The sequence below is a fragment of the Dendrobates tinctorius genome, unplaced genomic scaffold, assembly GCF_039654945.1.
Source record: "Dendrobates tinctorius isolate UK_male_01 unplaced genomic scaffold, ASM3965494v1 ptg000030l, whole genome shotgun sequence".
Classification (NCBI taxonomy): Eukaryota; Metazoa; Chordata; class Amphibia; order Anura; family Dendrobatidae; genus Dendrobates; species Dendrobates tinctorius.
In genome coordinates this window covers 30,474,703-30,497,788 of record NW_027361698.1, presented here as the reverse complement: position 1 = coordinate 30,497,788, position 23,086 = coordinate 30,474,703, and the positions used below count along the sequence as shown (strand labels likewise).

The following is a 23,086-nucleotide window of genomic DNA, read 5'->3' as shown; positions in this document are numbered from 1 at the left end:
TGTTAGGACGGCGGAACGCACCAAATATAAAATAACAGGAGGTGCGTTCGCTGCCCGGAGTCCACCGTGCGGTAGGTGACAAGACCGCTGCTGAACAATGGCAGATGCACCTAATCAATGAGGTACTGCGCTCGGGTTAACGTCACCTGAACGCTAAGGACGGCTCTGTTCTGGCACAGAGTCGCAAGAGGCAATGTGATGCCGAGACGCGGCTCTGTTAATGTCACAGAGTCCTGCGTGTGGCGTCGCAACAGTGACCAAGAGTAGCTGCGGTTAGTGCAGCGCAGCGGCAGGTAAAGCCGCAGACGTTGGCGCTGAGACACGGGCGCCAACGGACGCTAGTGTAGGCGCGGATCACGTGGCGTGTAGCTTGCCACAGGCTGAGACTGACTATCCAACTCTCTGTCACCATTCGTAATATCCGAGGGAAGGGGTTTCATAATGCGTCAGTCACCAGTCCACACATCCGTCACCATACACACACAGCATAATATGCTACACTAGCGCATCGCTGAGCCGCCATGCGAGCTTTTTATAGCGATGCGCTTCCGGGACCTTCCATTAGCTTGGGAAGGACCAATCAGATCCGACGTAGGACCTGAGCATGTGACCCCTGCTCTCCAGTGAGAGGTCAAGTTGCGGGCATGCCCAGTAGCACGGCATGAGGACTTAGCCTCAGGAGCAGTTCCCTGCAGAGCAGGTTGCGCTGCTATTGCTGCACCAGAGGTGGCAGCAACATCCAGGCTGACAGAGTGAGTCTGAGCAGCAAGCCTGGCTCGCCGTGTTTGCTGAGCAACACCTGGAGCGGTCGAGGAAGAATGGGAGACCGCAAGATGTCTGGCTCTGGACTCCCGCTGTGCAGTGCCAGGAATCCGACGCTTAACAGTAATAATGCTCCCTATCCTGGTCTTTATACTGTAGTTAAGTCCCACATCCTAGCCCCTTTATTTCATCCTGGCCCCTATTTTGTAATAATGTTTGCCATCCTCTAATAATTTTCCTATCTTTGCCCAAACTTGCAGTGATGTCTCCTTCCTGGCCCCTTTCTTTAATAATGCCCCCCATCCTGGGTCCTTTTCTGTAATAATGTCCCTAGACCAGACAGATTACTCCTTAAAAAAATAGTACAATTTTATTGGATGGACTCATTAAATCATCCCAATTAACACAGAAAATCTATACATATGAAAGGGGTAGACAAGTAAGTCCCCTAAAACAATAGGGTAGAAAGGGGAGAGGGCTCTTACAGTATTCCTGTAGACACTAACACTTAATTTCCCCTACCTAAGCCTCAGCGGTTAATAATAATAATAATAAAATTGCATAATGGCGCCCCCGTTTAGCATAGTCTAAGCCCTATTATTCCCTGATAAGTCATCTAAAGGCTAGAAAAGACAAAATAGCAATAAATTTGTAGCCTATTGATAATGCTATGGAAATAATAAACAGGACAGCCAGTCTTAATGAATCCATCCCTATGGCTCTCAGAATATGGCAATGCAGATATAATTTGCATTGTTTATAAAGTATTTTTAATGAGTGAAAAATTACTGTATTACTCGCCTTGCTTCTCCCCTGTCCCACCATTGCAATCCCGTTCCTAGCCCTCAATGCAGTTCTCATCTGCCTTTTCTTAGAATTCTGCACCGCCTCACTCTACATCTTTTTCTTCCATTTTAACTCTGGGATCGATCTCTGAGTTTCCTGGCCAAACTGAACGAACTGACAAATGCAAATTTCAACAGGGTCGCTCATCCCTTGCAGTTAGCCCCACTTATAGAGCATGTCATATGACAAGAACATAATATAATTTCATATAAAGATTTTTTTATAACCTCTGTATCCTCTTAAAACTTTTATAAAATTCCTGTTAAAATGAACGGTCCAATGATTATAAGTTAATTTCTTATTTCTTTTAGTTTTTCGCTTTAGTTTTTCTCTCTTTTTCCATCAATATGGCCATTTGAAGGCTTCTTTTTTGAAGGACGAATTGTACTTTTAAATGACACCATTGATTTTACTATTGTAGTGTACTGGAAAACGGGAAAAAATTGCAAGTGCAGTGAAATTACAAAAAAAAAATAAAATCAATTCCACAATAGTTTTTGGGTTTTTTATTTACCATAGTCATTATATGGCTAAACTGACCTGACGCTATGATTCCCCAGGTTAAGTACGCAAATACCAAAAATGTATAGGTTCTTTAATATTTAAGAGGTGGAAAAAAAACCCCGAAATTTGTAAGAAAAAAAAATGTTGCTTATGTCTCCATTTACCGAGACCCATATCGTTTTCATTTTTCAGGATATGAGGTTGGGTGATGACTTATATTTTTGTGACTTGAGCTGTTGTTTATATTGATACCATTTTGGGGTAGATACGATGTTTTGATCACCTCATATTACATTTTATTGTAATGTTGCAGCAGTCAAAAAACTGTAATTCAGGGGTTTTGATTTTTTTTGTTACCAATCGCATAAATTATTTTTATAATTTGATAGATTGGACAATTCTGAATGCAGCAATACCAAATATGGGTATTTTTATTGTTTATTTTCAATTGGACTAAAGGTGAGTGATTTGAACTTTTGTGCTTTTTTTTAAAAAAGTCACAAATTTTTTACTGGCTTCAATAGTCCCCTAAGGAGAGTTGAAGTTGCAATCATATGATCACCTGTGCCATAGATGTCAGGGCTTCAGCACTGCTATGTTTAGCAAAAATCACGATCTCCAATGAATGTCAGCCACAAACCGACATTCGTAGGAGATTCAGAATGACATGCACATGGGTTTTCTGCAGACCCCCGGCTGTCATGACAATCCATCGGCGCACCGCGATCACGTGACAAGGGTGCCGATGGGCACGATTTGTGATGGGATTCTGGCTGGTGCATGTTAAATATAAATCTAAGTTAACAGGTTAACAGTGGCGGGCGGAGCAGCGCTCTACCAGCAGCTGTAAAAGGCACTTGATGACTGATTAAATTGGTAAAATGCGGGCTCAGTGTCACGGCCCGCTTCAAAGGCAGGGGCGCAATCATTGACGCAAATATATTCAAAGGTAGTTAAGAGGTTAAAATATTTTGCAATCAATTGTTCCTCTGTCTTCCTGATCTAATATTTTTGCCATTCAGTGCATTGCACTACAGAAGATAAGTCTTCCTCTAGGTTCCCTAATATTTACTGACTTATTAAAGATTTAATCAATCATTTGGAATGATCATGCCATGATTTCATAGAATGTAGCTGCCTGCTTATATTGCAAAACATAAACGTATGATGGTGATATTTCAGCTGTCTCCCATTGCAAGAACTCTTTGTAGTCCTGATAGCTTGCAGTCAAACCTTATTTTTGCATGACAGTAAATATTAAAGTCTTAGTCAAAGTCCATATTGAGCAATGTATTTGCTTGTAGACGATAAAAAAGGAAAGCATGTAAAATATTATAGTATTGAATCGATTCCTAATAATAACACAGGAAGGCATCTTATTTATATCCTGGTGAGATCAAGAAGAAGTCTTGATGAATAGACCTATAAGCATCCCATATAGTCTCGGCAAACCACACATTTATTATGTTGGCTCCACTGATGATGAAGGAAAAGAAGATGTCTTCTATCTCCAACACAAAACAAATCCTCCATAGGACTCATCACAAACAGAGAACAGACATATTTTTCCAATTGGACACTATCACCCATCTGTCCTCCATTAAGGTACATGTGGTTACTTTTCCCAAGTTCTTCTGCTCCATAGATCTTAAACAGATCTTGATCTGTTAAATTATTGCAAATTATCCTATTTTGTTTCAAAACAGATCAGTTATTAGCTAGATCACAAAGCTAAAAAATACTAAGTACTATCATTCTGCTGACATGGTATAGAAATATTTTAAGAGGGTTTTTAGGTGATAATTAACAATTAAAGCCGATGTCAGAAATTCAGAACAGCAAGAGTAAGTAAATGGCATGTGACTGATTGTGTGTCAGAAGACTAATGTGAAATGCTAAATATACAGATATGTAAGGCAAGTACGGTAATAGACATATTGAATATTTACAGCACTGAAGTAGAGTATTTTGATAGGATTATCCCCAATCTAATGCACAACAGAGCAGTCAATGGAGATAAAGATGATTGGGCATGATCAATTTCAACATGCCCCTTCCTTTTTCCTAAGGAAAGAAATCACGGTCAGAGGTGTCTAACACCTTCTATTTCTCTTTCTGTATGATTTAACAGGCACATGTCATCCTGTTGATCATGCTTGTTTAAAGGGCTGTCAAAGCAAATATCAGCCAAAACAGCGCTCGGCTGACAGGTATTACAATTGTATCACTGGGCACAGGTCAAAGGTAGTGCACAGACTTTAGGTATTATTTTATATTGCCATTTAGTGTTAGCAAGAACTGAACATTATGCTGAACAAGATCCTGGAAATATCTCTGTTTTTGCACAGTGCTATGGTGTTAAACATGAGTTAATTTTTACTGTTTCTTTTTCCAAGGTGAACGTACATTTAAGTGTGATCACTGTGATGCTACATTTAAAAGAAAAGACACTCTAAACGTCCATATACAAGTTGTACACGATGGCCATAAGAAGTACAAGTGTGATCTGTGTGACAAAGCTTTTGTGACTCCGTCAGTACTGAAGAGCCACAAAAAAGTAAGTTTTAAAAATCTCTGGCTTTCACAACAATTGGTATGCATACATGTGATATATAAGTATGTATAACTATCTGCTAGCAAATCATTTACAGTTTAGTAAATATAACAGTTTGGGGCACATTTTTTAAAAACTGGATTTTCATATGTTGTCTTAATCCCTATCTAAGATCATAATCTTTTTCTAAGGCTTTCCTATTCTTTTTGAAATTTTCAGTCATGTTTATAAACTAAGGGTACCGTCACATTTAGCAATGCACCAGCGTTCCCGACAATGATACGACCCGGTCAGGATCGCTGGTGCATCGCTAAATGATCGCTAGTGAGCTGCCAAACAGGCAGATCTCACCAGCAACGTAGCAGCGATCGGCGGTCGTTACTTACCTGTCAGACGCGGCGATAAAGATGTCCTCCTGCCTGCGTCCACGCGTCGCTCCTCGGCGCCAGCAGGAAGCGGCCGACGAGAAACGGCCCAGGACGTTCTCGCGCGATCAGCGATAACCAGCAGGTGAGCCGGTCGGAGGTATCACACATAGCGATATCGCTAGCAATATCGCTGCTACGTCACAAAATCGGTGACCCTTAAGCGAAATCGCTAGCGATCTCGCTTAGTGTGACGGGTCCTTAAGTTCCTCATGAGCAACTTCATGGGATCTAGAGGTCCAAACTAGGATAGAATGACTTGTTTCTGTGGGAGTGAGGTAGTTCCCATGATCATGGGAAAATTGAGTCGTCTCAATTGCATTGTTTGAACAAAGCATATTTTAATACAATTGTCCCTAAACATTTCACCTTAATCAACATATAAAATTGTGAACATATATACAATTGCAAGAGAAAGTAAATTAAACCTTTGAATTGCCTGCAGGGATAAAAAGTAAGTCAACCACTATATTTAATAACAAGTGGGTAGGTTTCTCATAGCAGCAACCATCTTCATCAAATATTTTACGTAGCAACCAATAAAATTTGCACAACATTTAGAATAAATTAAAGACTAACTTTCCTTGAAGTTGTGTTATTAGAGCTACTTATTTCCAGGAAGCCTTTGGTGCAAATTTCTATGGGTCAGAGCAGAGCATTTCAATAGGGTTGAAACCAGGACTTTGACATGACAAGTAGAAAAGACAATTCTTTTTCAACTATTCTTTACTTGATTTATTTGTATGCTCTGACTCATTGTTTTACTGCAGTACCCAAATTCTCTTCAGCTAAAGGTCATGAACTGATGCCCTTACATTCTCCTGTAAAATGTTTGATTCACCTTTGAGTTCATTCCTTCAATGATCACATGGACTACAATAAAGCAATCCCAAGTAGAGATGAGCAGATCTTTTAAAATTCAAATTTGCTGACTTTACACTACAGAAGAAAGAGAGAGAGGTAGGACCCCGCTGAACATAAGAGCTTACACTCTACAGAAGAGAGCGAGTGAGAGAACATTGCTTACCTTAAGAGCTTACCCACTACAATTAAGAGAGATAAAGAAAGAGAGACTTACCCAGTGATTCTAGCGATTGAGACGACTTTGCCGTACAAACTAAGCTCCACTGGGTTCAACTGATACAGTGGGGAAAAAGTATTTAATCAGCCACCAATTGTGCAAGTTTTCCCACTTAAAAAGATGAGAGAGGCCTAAAATTGACATCATAGGTAGACCACAACTATGAGAGTCAAAACGAGAAAACATATCCAGAAAATCACCTTGTCTGATTTGGGAAGATTTAGTTGACAAATTATCGTTGAAAATAAGTATTTGGTCACCTAAAAACATGCAAGATTTCTGGCTCTCACAGACCTGTAACTTCCTCTTTAAGAGGCTCCTCTGTCCTCCACTCATTACCTGTAGTAAAGGCACATATTTGAACTTGTTATCAGTATAAAAGACACCTATCCACAACCGTAAACAGTCACACTTCAAACTCCACTATGGTGAAGACCAAAGAGCTGTCGAAGGACACCAGAAACAAAATCGTAGCCCTTCACCAGGCTGGCTGGGAAGACTGAATCTGCAATAGGCAAGCAGCTTGATGTGATTAAATCAACTGTGGGAGCAATAATAAGAAAATGGAAGACATACAAGACCACTGATAATTTCCCTCGATCTGGAGCTCCACGCAAGATCTCACCCTGTGGGGTCAAAATGATCACAAGAACAGTGAGCAAAAATCCCAGAACCACACGGGGGGACCTAGTGAATGACCTGCATAAAGCTGGGACCACGTAACAAAGACTACCATCAGTAACACACTACACCGCCAGGGACTCAGATCCTGCAGTGCCAGACGTGTCCTCCTGCTTAAGCCAATACATGTCTGGGCCCGTCTGAAGTTTGCTAGAGAGCATTTGGATTATCCAGAAGAGTATTGGGAGAATGTCATATGGTCTGATGAAACCAAAGTAGTACTGTTTGGTAGGAACAAAACTCGTCGTGTTTGGAGGAAACAGAACACTGAGGTGCACCCAAAGAGCATCATACCTACTGTGAAGCATGGGGGTGGCAGCATCATGCTTTGGGGATGTTTCTCTGCAAAGGGACCATGATGTCTGATCCTTGTACATGAAAGAATGAATGGGGCCATGTATCGTGAGATTTTGAGTGCAAACCTCCTTCCATCTACAAGGGCATTGAAGATAAAACGTGGATGGGTCTTTCAGCATGATAATGATCGCAAGCACACCGCCAGGGCAATGAAGGAATGGCTTCGTAAGAAACATATGAAGGTCCTGGAGTGGCCTAGCCAGTCTCCAGATCTCAGCCCCATAGAAAACCTTTAGAGGAATTTGAAAGTCCGTGTTACCCAGCAGCAGACCCAAAACATCACTGCTCTAGAAGAGATCTGCATGGAGGAATGGGCCAACATACCACCAACAGTGTGTGCCAACTTTGTGAATACTTACAGAAAGCATTTGACCTCTGTCATTGTCAATAAAGGATATATAACAAAATATTGAGATGAACTTTTGTTAATGACCAAATACTTATTTTCCACCATAATTTGCAAAATAAATCTTGCCAAATCAGACAAGGTGATTTTCTGGATTTGTTTTCTCATTTTGACTCTCATAGTTGTGGACTACCTATGATGTCAATTACAGGCCTCTCTCGTCTTTTTAAGTGGGAGAACTTGCACAATTGGTGGCTGACTAAATACTTTTTTCCCCACTGCATGTGATGGATCAGGTACTGACCAGCACTGTACAAGTTGTGATAAACTGTTGAATGTAATAGCTGTAGGCCATCATGGGGCCAATGGGGCAATGCAAAATGACATTAGGCTGTACCCTGAATGTTTTTCTTTTATGAACCACGAATCAAATCTCAAAATGTTCGAATTTGCATGAAACCCTGAATTTCAGACAATTTGATTTAAACTCAATCCTCTGCTGATTGATATCATCTCTAGCCATATGGTAGGTCGACATACTCAGCTGCTCTAAGTGATAGACACTGGAATGTTTCTTATGCTGGTTTATTTAAATACTGCATAAACCAGTGTAGGATTTAACAAAATTTACATATCCCTTTTGGCATAACAGTAAAACAAAGGATAACTTGTAGCACAGTCTATATGCTTGCGAGATTCACCAGCTCAGGATGCAAAAAACTTCAGCTCCCACTGGAGCTCCAGACTGGAGACTTCTTTGTCTCCAAACACATAGCAGGGAAAGAAAACTCAGTAGCTGGACATTTAGCTTCCCCAACCACACTTTCAGTGGTGTGCTCATGTGAATTTATGTTCTGATGGTGGTTCTGGCTATGTGTTCATGTGCTGTGGTAGTTCTCGTTCTGTAGTAATATAAAGTGAATACAGAAAGTATTCAGACCCTGTTAGGGCTACCGGAACTCACCAAGTAAATAAGAAGGTGGTATAAAGGTACATTCGCAGTTATTTATCTTATAGCATCAAAATTGTTCTTATAATTCCCATTTCTTTAAGAAGATTGCAAAATCCCCATGCTCAAACAGGGAAATGATTATAAAAGATAAATAAAAGAAATATTTTTTGATGTATATATACAGTATATATATATATATATATATATATATATATACTTATTCCATGTTTAAAATTAATAAAGTTATTTATCTTATAGCATCAATATTAAAGATTTTGTATATATCTCTGATGAGACAAAACTATTTTTCCAACCTGTAGATAATTTCATCACTATGGACCATCAGATCAACTAGTATCCGTCAGGACTAGAACCCATGCATCCACAATCCCTACGTCTCCATCTCATCAAAAATGACATTTGATGAAATGTTTCCTCTAGTATATAATAATGATTTATGTGGAACACAAATATCCCCGGCTAGAAATCAATGGCTAAATATCCCATTGAAAGAAACTAAGCACCCAGGGACCGTGCATGTGGGTGACTCTGTAGAGTGAGTGTGTGGGTGCATGGGTTCTAGTCCCGATGGATACTAGTTGATCTGATGGTCCCTAGTGATGAAATTAAGAAAATGAAATTATTTACGGGTTGGAAAAATAGTTTCGTCTCAACAGAGATACAGTGGGGCAAAAAAGTATTTAGTCAGTCAGCAAAAGTGCAAGTTCCACCACTTAAAAAGATGAGAGGCGTCTGTAATTTACATCATAGGTAGACCTCAACTATGGGAGACAAACTGAGAAAAAAAAATCCAGAAAATCACATTGTCTGTTTTTTTTTCATTTTATTTGCATATTATGGTGGAAAATAAGTATTTGGTCAGAAACAAGCAATCAAGATTTCTGGCTCTCACAGACCTGTAACTTCTTCTTTAAGAGTCTCCTCTTTCCTCCACTCATTACCTGTAGTAATGGCACCTGTTTAAACTTGTTATCAGTATAAAAAGACACCTGTGCACACCCTCAAACAGTCTGACTCCAAACTCCACTATGGTGAAGACCAAAGAGCTGTCAAAGGACACCAGAAACAAAATTGTAGCCCTGCACCAGGCTGGGAAGACTGAATCTGCAATAACCAACCAGCTTGGAGTGAAGAAATCAACTGTGGGAGCAATAATTAGAAAATGGAAGACATACAAGACCACTGATAATCTCCCTCGATCTGGTGCTCCACGCAAAATCCCACCCCGTGGGGTCAGAATGATCACAAGAACGGTGAGCAAAAATCCCAGAACCATGCAGGGGGGACCTAGTGAATGAACTGCAGAGAGCTGGGACCAATGTAACAAGGCCTACCATAAGTAACACACTACGCCACCATGGACTCAGATCCTGCAGTGCCAGACGTGTCCCACTGCTTAAGCCTGTACATGTCCGGGCCCGTCTGAAGTTTGCTAGAGAGCATTTGGATGATCCAGAGGAGTTTTGGGAGAATGTCCTATGGTCTGATGAAACCAAACTGGAACTGTTTGGTAGAAACACAACTTGTCGTGTTTGGAGGAAAAAGAATACTGAGTTGCATCCATCAAACACCATACCTACTGTAAAGCATGGTGGTGGAAACATCATGCTTTGGGGCTGTTTCTCTGCAAAGGGGCCAGGACGACTGATCCGGGTACATGTAAGAATGAATGGGGCCATGTATCGTGAGATTTTGAGTGCAAACCTCCTTCCATCAGCAAGGGCATTGAAGATGAAACGTGGCTGGGTCTTTCAACATGACAATGATCCAAAGCACACCGCCAGGGCAACGAAGGAGTGGCTTCGTAAGAAGCATTTCAAGGTCCTGGAGTGGCCTAGCCAGTCTCCAGATCTCAACCCTATAGAAAACCTTTGGAGGGAGTTGAAAGTCCGTGTTGCCAAGCGAAAAGCCAAAAACATCACTGCTCTAGAGGAGATCTGCATGGAGGAATGGGCCAACATACCAACAACAGTGTGTGGCAACCTTGTGAAGACTTACAGAAAACGTTTGACCTCTGTCATTGCCAACAAAGGATATATCACAAAGTATTGAGATGAAATTTTGTTTCTGACCAAATACTTATTTTCCACCATAATATGCAAATAAAATGAAAAAAAACAGACAATGTGATTTTCTGGATTTTTTTTTCTCAGTTTGTCTCCCATAGTTGAGGTCTACCTATGATGTAAATTACAGACGCCTCTCATCTTTTTAAGTGGTGGAACTTGCACTATTGCTGACTGACTAAATACTTTTTTTCCCCACTGTATATACAAAATCTTTAATATTGATGCTATAAGATAAATAACTTTATTAATTTTAAACATGGAATAAGTATATATATATATATATATATATATATATATATATATATATATATATATATATATATTGTATATATATATATATATACATCAAAAAATATTTCTTTTATTTATCTTTTATAATCATTTCCCTGTTTGAGCATGGGGATTTTGCAATCTTCTTAAAGAAATGGGAATTATAAGAACAATTTTACCTGATTAAAAAAAAACACATAGAAAATTAGGTTTTTTATTAGATTCCAAGTAATATAGATTCCACCTAAAGCTAGCCTCCCAACAGTTTGGAGGGATGTGCATGTGTTTTTAATCGATGATAATTGATTGAAGGGTGGAACTTTTTTTCCCCTATATAAATGTGTCTTTTAAAGATATATATGATTTTACCTGATGAAGGCTAATTTTATGTATAGCAGAAACACGTTGTGTTTTTATGTCTAATAATAAACTGGATATTCCTTGAAATATTCGGAGTAATTAATGAAACAGCCGGAAGCGCTCCTTGACAAACTGGAAATCCTTTTCTGCAGACCCTTTGCTCAGACACTCATATTTAAGTCACATGCTGTCCATTTCCTTGTAATCCTCTTTGAGATGGTTCTACTCCTTCTTTGGAGTCCAGCTGTGTTTAATTATACTGATAGGACTTGATTTGTAAAGGCACACACTTGTCTATGTAAGACCTCACAGCTTACAGTGCATGTCAGACCAAATGAGAATCATGAGGTCAAAGGAGCTGGCCAAGGAGCTCAGAGACAGAATTGTGGCAAGGCACAGATCTGGCCAAGGTTACAAAAGAATTTCTGCAGTACTCAAGGTTCTTACGTGCACAATGGTCTCCATAATCCTTAAATGGAAGAAGTTTGGGATCACCAGAAGTCTCCCTAGACTGTGCCATCCAGCCCAACTGAGCAATCGTGGGAGAAGACCCTTGCTGAGAGAGGTAAACAAGAACCTCAAGACCACTGTGGGTGAGCTTCAGAGATGCAGTAGGTAGATGGGAGAAAGTTCCACAAAGTCAACTATAACTGCAGCCCTTCACCAGTTAGGCATTTATGGCAGAGTTGCCTGATGGAAGCCTCTCCTCAGTGCCAGACATATGAAAGCCTGCATAGAGTTTGCTGAAAAAACACATGAAGGATTTCCAGACTATGAGAAATAAGATTATTTGGTCTGATGAGATGAAGATAGAACTTTTTGGTGATAATTCTAAGCAGTATGTGTGGAGAAAATCAGGCACTGCTCATCACCTGCCCAATACAATCCCAACAGTGAAACATGGTGGTAGCAGCATCATGCTATTGGGGTGTTTTTCAGCTGCAGGGACAGGACGACTGGCTACAATTGAAGGAAACATGAATAGACCATGTACAGAGATATCTTGGATGAAAACGTCTATCAGAGTGCTCTGTACCTCAGACTTGGCAGAAGGTTCCCCTTCCAACAAGACAATGACCCTAAGCACACAGCTAAAATAACAAAGGAGTGGCTTCAGAACAACTAGATGACTATTCTTGACTGGCCCAGCAAGAGCCCTTACCTAAACCCAATTGAGCATCTCTGGAGAGACCTGAAAATGGCTGTCCACCAACATTCACCATCCAGCCTGAGGGAACTTGAGAGGATCTGCAAGGAAGAATGGCAAAGGATCCCCAACCAACTATTTAAGGAGTATGAGCACTTTAACTGTGACTTACTAATAGGGGTGGGACCATTTAAATTGACTTTGGCACCATGATTGTCAAATATGGCCCTGATTATGGGTCTCAAAAAAATAAAAATTTGGTTTGTGTCGCTATTTTCCAAGGTCAGAATTTTTTAAATTCACTAATATAGTAAAAAAACTATACATTTGGTATTGTTCACCTGAAAACTGATGTTTCCATGCCATGTTTATGGCACAATAAATGCTATAAATATGAATCTCAAAAACTTCACCAAAAACAGATTTTTTTTCTCCACAGTCCATTGTGAAATTAAAGTGCTTTTCAAAACTATAATTTGTTTTGTAAAAAACAAGCCCTCATTCAATGAAAAAGTAAATATATTATGGCTCTTTAACCCCTTTCTGACAATGGACATAATAATCCATCCATGTGACCTGGGCCAATTGACCAGGAACAGATTATTTAATCCGCGCGATCGTTCACGCACACCGGTGGTGTGGGGGTGATTTCCACTGGATGTCAGTGGATTCTGACAGCTGACACATGGCACTAAGTGTCACAGTCCGCTCCTGGCACTTTAACCCCTGAAATGCTGCAATCGAACATATTCACAGCATTCTGGGAGCTGCAGGTGGCTAACAGCCACTCTGCCTTTGAATCAGAGATCCCTTGGTGTGACGAGGGGTCCCGATCATTGCCACGGTGACCAGATGTTGTCATAACAATATCCCGGTCACCAGAACTAGGAAACCTGCAGATCATGCGCAGTTCATGATCAGTAACTTTGCCTGTCAGTTCAGAGCTGATAGTTTGTACAGCATGGGGATGCTGCTGCATCCCCATGCTGTAGAAGTGATCAGCCTGCAAAAAATTATAATCCAATAGTGGGACAAAGTAAAAAAGTTAAAAAAAGTTATTTTTTTTAAATAGTTGTAAAAATATTAAAATAATAATAATAAAAAAATCAAAACGTGTTGTATCCATAATTAAATATTTGTATGAAAAAGACAATAAATGTACAGATATTTGGTATCTCCACATCCACAATGACCCGACCTATAAAACTGTCCCACTAGTTAACCCCTTTAGTGAACACCATAAATAATAAATAAAAAACAAGGCAAAAATCAATGCTTTATCATGATACTGATGAAAAAAATTGGAATAAAATGCGATCAAAAAGACAGATATAAATAAACATGGTACCACTGAAAACATCATCTTGATCCGCGAAAATCAAGCTGCAATACAGTTCCAGCAGCATAAAAATAAAAAAGTTATAGCACTCAGAATAAAGCGATGCAAAAATAATTATTTTTTCTATAAAATAGTTTTTATTGTGTAAAAGCTCCAAAACATAAAAAATATGTAAATGAGGTATCACTGTAATCATACTGACCCAAAGAATAAAACTGCCTTATCAATTTTACTACACACGTAACAGCTTGAACCCCCCCAAAAATCCTGAATTGCTGTTTTTTATTCATTCTGCATCACAAAAATCGGAATAGAAAGTGATCAAAAAATGTCATGTGACCGAATATGGTATTAATAAAAACGTCAACTTGTCCCGCAAAGAACAAGCCCTCACTTGACACTGTGGACCAAAATATTGAAAAATTATAGCTCTCAAAATATGGTGATGCAAAAACTATTTTTTTGCAAGAAGTGTCTTTTAGTGTGTGACAGCAGCCAAACATAAAATCCCGATATAAATCTGGTATCGCTGTAATCGTACCGACCCGAAGAATAAAGTTGCCTACCTAATCACTTATACCGCACGAGGAACAGTGTAAAAAATAAATAAAACCAATTCTTCACCTAATGTTAATTTTTCATTCTGCCACCCTAAGATCGAAGTAAGGCTCAGCAATAATTTATCCTGCGCACGGCGATGAGCGCTTACACCGGGGTTTCTGTGTAAATCTCTGAAATATGTGATTCAAACAACCTCTGGTAGAAGATTCCCTATAATGAGGCAGATAGAGACACTGTGGACGCTGTCTGACCTGTGATTCGGTGGTGTCCATATTTTTAGGATTGCATAAAAGTTCTGTTGGTCAGAGTTTTGTGCACTTCTGAAAAGAAGGACACCGCTGAACAGAGGCCAGATGGAGTCAAGAGTAACTCTCCTGCCTCATTATAGCAAATGGATCCCTTGGGGGTTTCATGTGAATCACGTCACTCAGAGATTTAGATGGACACTCCAAAGTAAGTGCTCAGCATAGAGTGCCAGATAAATGTGATCCCAAACATTATGTAAAATGTTCCCAATAAAAGCTTCAACTCAGTCCACAAAAAAGCAAGCCCCCACTCAGATCTGTCATCTGTTAGTGGAAATATAGGGCCTTCCACATTACTCTAAAAGCAAAATGGCTCCATAACCCTCCAAAAGAAATTCAGCAAATTCTGTGCTCCCAAATCCAAATGCCCCCTCCCTTCTGAGCCCCACAGTATACCTAAAGCACATATAACATCCATATGTTTGGCATTTTGGAAGCGAAGAGAGTCCACCTAACTTACGGGTGCATGCGCCCAGAAGCACAGGCTGGGCATAATGTACTGGTGACTGCAACATACTGGTCTCTACAGTGTACTGGTCACTACAATGGCAGTTTGCAATTTTCACTTGGCAACATTCATTGCTTCTTGTTTCTGGAAAATACCCATGGAGTCAAAAAAACGGATTAGTTACCGGTAATACTCTTTTATAGAGCCACGACAGCACCCACTGAGAGAGGGGATCCCCCCCTAGGAACAGGAAACCTACAGAGAGATAAAAAGGGCGGTCCCCCTCGCTCCCTCAGTTGGATTACAGAGAACAAGAGGAACCGCCACATATGTTTGTTAATTTGTTCAGTAAGCAATTTTAGTATAAACATACTTATAACTTTCGCTATATACATTTCATACAGTGGGGAAAAAAAGTATTTAGTCAGTCAGCAATAGTGCAAGTTCCACCACTTAAAAAGATGAGAGGCGTCTGTAATTTACATCATAGGTAGACCTCAACTATGGGAGACAAACTGAGAAAAAAAAATCCAGAAAATCACATTGTCTGTTTTTTTTCATTTTATTTGCATATTATGGTGGAAAATAAGTATTTGGTCAGAAACAAAATTTCATCTCAATACTTTGTGATATATCCTTTGTTGGCAATGACAGAGGTCAAACGTTTTCTGTAAGTCTTCACAAGGTTGCCACACACTGTTGTTGGTATGTTGGCCCATTCCTCCATGCAGATCTCCTCTAGAGCAGTGATGTTTTTGGCTTTTCGCTTGGCAACACGGACTTTCAACTCCCTCCAAAGGTTTTCTATAGGGTTGAGATCTGGAGACTGGCTAGGCCACTCCAGGACCTTGAAATGCTTCTTACGAAGCCACTCCTTCGTTGCCCTGGCGGTGTGCTTTGGATCATTGTCATGTTGAAAGACCCAGCCACGTTTCATCTTCAATGCCCTTGCTGATGGAAGGAGGTTTGCACTCAAAATCTCACGATACATGGCCCCATTCATTCTTTCATGTACCCGGATCAGTCGTCCTGGCCCCTTTGCAGAGAAACAGCCCCAAAGCATGATGTTTCCACCACCATGCTTTACAGTAGGTATGGTGTTTGATGGATGCAACTCAGTATTCTTTTTCCTCCAAACACGACAAGTTGTGTTTCTACCAAACAGTTCCAGTTTGGTTTCATCAGACCATAGGACATTCTCCCAAAACTCCTCTGGATCATCCAAATGCTCTCTAGCAAACTTCAGACGGGCCCGGACATGTACAGGCTTAAGCAGTGGGACACGTCTGGCACTGCAGGATCTGAGTCCATGGTGGCGTAGTGTGTTACTTATGGTAGGCCTTGTTACATTGGTCCCAGCTCTCTGCAGTTCATTCACTAGGTCCCCCCTGCGTGGTTCTGGGATTTTTGCTCACCGTTCTTGTGATCATTCTGACCCCACGGGGTGGGATTTTGCGTGGAGCACCAGATCGAGGGAGATTATCAGTGGTCTTGTATGTCTTCCATTTTCTAATTATTGCTCCCACAGTTGATTTCTTCACTCCAAGCTGGTTGGTTATTGCAGATTCAGTCTTCCCAGCCTGGTGCAGGGCTACAATTTTGTTTCTGGTGTCCTTTGACAGCTCTTTGGTCTTCACCATAGTGGAGTTTGGAGTCAGACTGTTTGAGGGTGTGCACAGGTGTCTTTTTATACTGATAACAAGTTTAAACAGGTGCCATTACTACAGGTAATGAGTGGAGGAAAGAGGAGACTCTTAAAGAAGAAGTTACAGGTCTGTGAGAGCCAGAAATCTTGATTGCTTGTTTCTGACCAAATACTTATTTTCCACCATAATATGCAAATAAAATGAAAAAAAAACAGACAATGTGATTTTCTGGATTTTTTTTTCTCAGTTTGTCTCCCATAGTTGAGGTCTACCTATGATGTAAATTACAGACGCCTCTCATCTTTTTAAGTGGTGGAACTTGCACTATTGCTGACTGACTAAATACTTTTTTGCCCCACTGTATATTTATATAGAGTTTCTACTCTTCACCCACCAGAGTGGACCACGTGTACATATATTAAGGGAGGGGAAGTGAGTGGTTGCTGTCGTGGCTCTATAAAAGAGTATTACCGGTAAGTAATCCGTTTTTTTCTCGTCACCACGACAGAACCCACTGAGAGATTTCCAGAAACAATCACCTGGGAGGGCCCACCGTATCAAGTACGGATCTACCAAAGGCTAAGTCCTCGGAGGGCGATAAATTTAGCCAATAGTGACTATAGAAGGTAGAAGGAGAAGACCAGGTTGCGGCCTTACTTATTAGCTCAATCGGAACATTTGCCCCCTCGGCCCAGGAGGAAGATATGGCTCATGCGGAATGTGCCTTTACGCCCAGTGGCGGGTCTTCTCCTTTTACCGAATATGCCAACGTAATTGCGTCCCTGATCCACCGGGACAGCGTGTTTTTCGTAATTCTCGCCCCCTCCTTGTTACCCTGGAAGGGCACAAAAAGAGCCCTGCTCTGCCTCCAGGGCCTGGTCCTATCTAAATAGGCTAAGACTGCTCTCTTCACATCTAAGGTGTGATATTTTTCTTCCTGTGGTGTCGCTGGGCTATCATAGAAGGATGGAAGATAGATTTCTTGAGATCTATGAAATTTATTAGCCCTTTTATGAAGATAAACCGGGTCCGTTTTTAACACTAACTTAGCCTGAAATATTGATAAGAAGGAGGGATCTATTAACAGGGCCTCAAGATCACTTACTCTCCTTGCTGATACCAGAGCTACTAATAGGGCAGTTTTTAATAACACGCATTTTATTGGTGCCGAGTGTATGGGCTCGAATGGGGCTTGTGTGAAGGCATCTAAGACTAAGCTAAGGTCCCTGTCATGTCGGACACTGTTCGCACCAGGGTGTCCGGCAGACAGCGGTAATACCCCATCCTACCACATGGTTCTCAGCGGCGCTGGTTGCTCTTCTGATCCGGCTTGGATTGGGTTAACCAGGAGGTCATTCTGGCTGAGGGCTTAGCCACGCCCTCTGTCTTTAAATTGCCCTGTGTGACTATGGGCGTCGCCGACTATAGCTCTTGCCTTGTGCTAAGCGATACCAGTCTGGAGTGGTGGTCTAAGGAGCATACAGTTGCTGGTGTAGTATATTCCATTGTTGCCATTTTGCCTCCCTGTGTTGTATTATTTGGTTGCCCTTGCACATTACTGTATTCCCCTGTGTGTACGCGGTGTGGTGCATTTCCGTTATCCCTGTCCATACTTATTTGTGGGGTCTGGTGTTTGGTCTCCTCACTGGGTGGAGGGTGGTGGGTTCAGCTTAGGGCTGGACAGGAGACAAGGACAGGGTGGAGGCCCAGGCAGGCACACCTTCAGTGTAAACCCTGGGTTGAGGGACAGACAGGGTTTCCCCTAGTCTGAGGGACACCGCAGGGGCTCCCCTAGTCTGAGGGACACCGCAGGGGCCCCGGGGTTTCAGCCTAAAGTTACCTAGGCTTCCCATGACATTATAGTCGGCCCAAAAAGAGAAAAAAAAAATAGGAATTATTTACCATGGATCCTATAGTCTCCATAACTAAGCAGCTGGAGGCTCTGTCCATACAGGTCACTGAACTGAGGGGGGCGGTCCAGCAACAAGGCCTCTCAGTTCCTGCTGTGCAAACTGAGGCAGCAGTCAGGGCAGCTGAACCTAAGTTACCTCTCCCTGAACGATTTTCTGGTGATCGCTGTAAGTTCGTTGTATTTCGTGAATCCTGCAATTTGTATTTTCGAATGCATCCTCACTCCTCAGGTAATGAGGCTCAGCGTGTGGGCTTGGTAATTTCCTTGCTGAGTGGTGACCCACAAGCATGGGCGTTTTCACTACCTTCTGATTCACCTGCATTTGAGTCCGTAGACTTTTTTTTTTCTGCTCTGGGTTTAATTTATGACGATCCTGACAGACTGGCGTAAGCAGAGTCTAAAATGCGCTCTCTACTCCAGGGTGAGCGACTGGCGGAGGATTATTGTACGGAATTTTGTCGCTGGGCTGTGGACACGCAATGGAATGACCCTGCACTAAGGAGTCAATTTTTGCATGGGGTTTCTGAAAGGGTAAAACAAGCTCTGCTAATGTATGAGACTCCCGCTTCTCTGGAGGCTGCTATGGTGCTTGTAGTACGCATTGATCGCCGTTTTCATCAGAGGTCGCAGGAGACATTGCCTGTGGGGGGAGGGGCAGTCTCTGGTGAGGTCGCCTCAGGTGAATCCGTGGAACCTATGCAGATCGCTGGTATATCACATACACATAATAACAAGCATAAATGCCCCTTGCCCAGAAAGCAAGGGGTCTGTTTTTTTGTGGCAAAAAAGGACATTTTATTAATGCTTGCCCCCTGGTACCTAAGAAAGACATGCCGGCGGAAAACTGCTAGGCTCAGAGGGTTTGGAGGAGTCTAATCTGAGCCTTTGCATATCCTCCGTGGTGGTCTCCCAGTGTATACTCCTTGCCAAGGTAGTTATCGGGGGCCAAGAGCTGTCGATTACTGTATTTGTAGATAGTGGTTCAGCCGCTAATCTCATTGATGAAAAGTTTGCGCGTAATGCGGGATTTAAGGTGGAGAAGCTGCCTAATCCTATCCGGGTGGTTACCATCAATGCCTCCCCTCTCTCACAAGGGGAGATTAAAGAGTTTGTGGCTGATGTAAAACTCCACATTGGCGTCCTACACTCTGAGCGGGTAACATGTAAGGTGCTCAGTAATTTACCTGCTCAGATAGTTCTGGGGTTTCCATGGTTGTCTATGCACAATCCGGTGATTGATTGGAAAACCCAGGACATAATTCAGTGGAGCAGATACTGCCAGGAGAGTTGTCTGGCCACATGTATCTCCGCTGTGACTCCCAGCATCCCGGAGCCACTGCTGGACTTTGCTGATGTCTTTTCTGAAAGAGGTTGTTCAGAGCTGCCACCACACCGACCCTATGACTGTGCTATTAGGTTAAAACCGGGGGCCAAGTTACCTAAAGCCAGGATGTTTAATATCTCAGGTCCTGAGAGGCAAGCTCTCAAAGAATACATTGCAGAAAGTCTAAAGCCCCCGTTACACACTGCGATATCGCTAGCAATATCGCTGTAAAGTCACCGATTTTGTGACGTTGCAGCGATATTTCTAGCGATATCGCTGCATGTGATACTTACCTCTGACCGGCTCCCCCCGCTGGTTATCGCTGATCGTGCGAGAAGCTGCTGGACCATTCCTCGTCGGCCACTTCCTGAGGCGCTTCCTGCTGTGACGCCGAGCGACGCGTGGAGCTGGGCGGGAGGACGCAGGATCGCCGGGTCTGACAGGTAAGTAGCGATCCCCGCTCACTAGCGACCACCTAGCGATGCACCAGCGATCCTGACCTGGTCATATCGCTGGTCGGGATCGCTGGTCCATCGCTAGGTGTAACGGTACCCTAAGGAAAGGGCACATCAGGCCTTCATCATCTCCATTGGCGGCGGGGTTCTTCTTTGTCAAGAAGAAAGATGGCGGATTACGCCCGTGTCTGGATTTCAGGGAACTCAACCAGATTACGATTCGTGACCCCTACCCGATGCCACTGATACACGATTTGTTCAACCAGGTGTAATGTGCCAAATGGTTTTCCAAGCATGACCTCAGGGGGCGTACAATCTCATAAGAGTCTGTCAAGGGGATGAATGGAAGACGGCATTTAATACCCCTGAGGGTCATTTTGAGAATTTAGTGATGCCATTTGGGTTGACGAGCGCGCCAGCAGTATTTCAACATTTCATAAATGATGTCTTTTCTCATCTCTTGGGGAAATTTGTTATTATATACCTTGATGACATTCTTATCTACTCACGCGACCGTGATGCACACATAGAGCATGTTAGGCAGGTGTTGCAGTTGCTCAGGGAAAACAAGCTCTATGCCAAGCTTGAGAAATGTGTATTTGTCGTCCCAGAATTACCTTTTTTGGGTTATGTAATTTCCGCCTCAGGGATTAAAATGGACACCGCTAAGGTGCAAGCGGTGCTGCAGTGGGATCGGACTGATAATCTCAAGGCGCTTCAGCGATTTCTGGGCTTTTCAAACTATTATAGGAAATTTATTAAGAATTTTTCTGATTGCTAAGCCGCTCACCGACATGACTAAAAAAGGTACCAATTTTTCTGACTGGTCTGAGGCTGCTGTGCGCGCGTTTGAATTCCTCAAAAACAGTTTTGCTTCAGCTCCCATCCTGGTTCAGCCTGATGTCTCCCTACCTTTTACTGTGGAGGTGGATGCATCTGAGGTTGGAGTGGGGGCGGTACTGTCTCAGGGTCCATCTTTGGGTGAATTGCATCCGTGTGCCTACTTCTCCAAGAAACTGTCGCTGGCCGAGCGTAATTACGATATTGGTAACAGGGAATTGTTGGCCATCAAGTTGGCATTTGAGGAATGGCGACACTTCTTGGAGGGGGCTGTCCATCAGATTACTGTCATAACAGACCATAAGAATCTGCTTTATTTAGAGTCTGCTAAACGCCTGTCCCTCAGACAGGCTCGCTGGGCGTTATTCTTCACCCGGTTCAATTTTTTTGTGACATACCGACCAGGTTCTAAGAATACTAAGGCGGACGCCTTGTCCAGATGTTTTCCGGGTGGAGAGCCACGTGAGGATCCGGTGTCTAACCTCCAAAAGGGAGTTGTGGTCTCGGCTCTCACGACAGAGGTTGAGGCAGAGATTGCTGATGCTCAGGAGGAGGTACCGCCGGATCTGCCTCCTAATAAATCGTTTGTGCCACTACACCTACGCTTAAAAGTGTTAGGGGAACATCACGATACTGTCCTGGCGGGTCACCCAGGAGTTAAGGGCACTCTGGAACTTGTATCACGTCGTTTTTGGTGGCCCAAAATCCGGCAGGACGTGGCCTCATGTGTGTCAGCCTGTACCATGTGTGCACGGGCCAAGACACCACGCTCCCGTCCTGCTGGCACATTGCATCCTCTCTGTGTGCCCAGTAAGCCATGGACTGAGATTTCCATGGATTTCATTACGGATTTGCCCTCCTCGGCTGGGAACACGGTCATTCTGGTAATAGTTGATCGGTTCTCTAAAATGTCGCATTTCGTTGCTTTGCCATCTTTGCCCATTGCGAAGACCCTTGCTAAGGTATTTATTCGCGAGGTGGTCAGACTTCATGGTGTCCCGTCTGATATTGTATCTGATAGAGGTACACAATTTGTGGCAAAATTTTGGAGAGCTTTTTGTTCACGCCTAGGGATTAAATTGTCTCATTCATCGGCTTTCCATCCTCAGTCGAATGGGCAGACTGAGCGTATGAACCAAAACCTGGAACAATACTTACGCTGTTTTGTGTCTGACAATCAGGAAGAGTGGTCGGCGTTTCTTCCTCTGGCTGAATTCGCGATAAACAATCATCAGGAATCGTCTGGATAATCTCCTTTCTTTTGTGTTTATGGTCAACATCCCCAATTCTGTACCTTGCGCCAAGGGAGCTCTGTGGGTGTCCCTGAGGAGGACCAGTTGGGAGCACAATTGTCATCCGTTTGGAGGAGAGTAAAGCAGCGCTTGCTGAATGTAGGTTCTAGGTATAAACGTGTGGCTGACGGTAGACGTGTGCCTGGTCCGGACCTGTGTGTGGGTGATTGGGTGTGGTTGTCTACAAGGAACATCAAGCTCAAAATACCATCGCTTAAGTTGGGGCCCAGGTTCTTTGGTCCATTTAGGATCTCCGCAATTATCAACCCTGTGGCATTTTGTTTAGAGTTACCTGCCGTATACAAGATACATAATGTGTTTCACAAGGCGTTACTTAAGAAAGTCATGGGTGCTGTTGATATTTCTCCCGTGCCACCACCTCCCGTCTTGGTGGATGGCACGTTGGAGTTTGGGGTGTCCAAGGTGGTTGACTCTCAGGTAGTGCGTCGCACTCTACAGTACCTGGTCCACTGGCGTGGCTATGGTCCTGAGGAGAGGACTTGGGTGCAGGCCTCGGACATACATGCGGACCGACTGATTACAGTGTTTCATCGCCGCCATCCGGACAAGCCGGGTCCTCGACATTGTG

The 23,086-nt window shown here is 42.6% G+C and overlaps 1 protein-coding gene across 1 annotated transcript in view; it reads left to right on the top strand.

Moving 5' to 3' along the window:
- The window catches only part of PRDM5 (PR/SET domain 5), a 462,601-nt gene that overhangs the window by 250,041 nt on the left and 189,474 nt on the right, over window positions 1–23,086 (top strand). Inside the window, exon 13 of the mRNA XM_073571995.1 lies at window positions 4,509–4,669. Within this exon, the coding sequence (XP_073428096.1) occupies window positions 4,509–4,669 (161 nt within the window). The remainder of the gene's footprint in view (window positions 1–4,508; window positions 4,670–23,086) is intronic.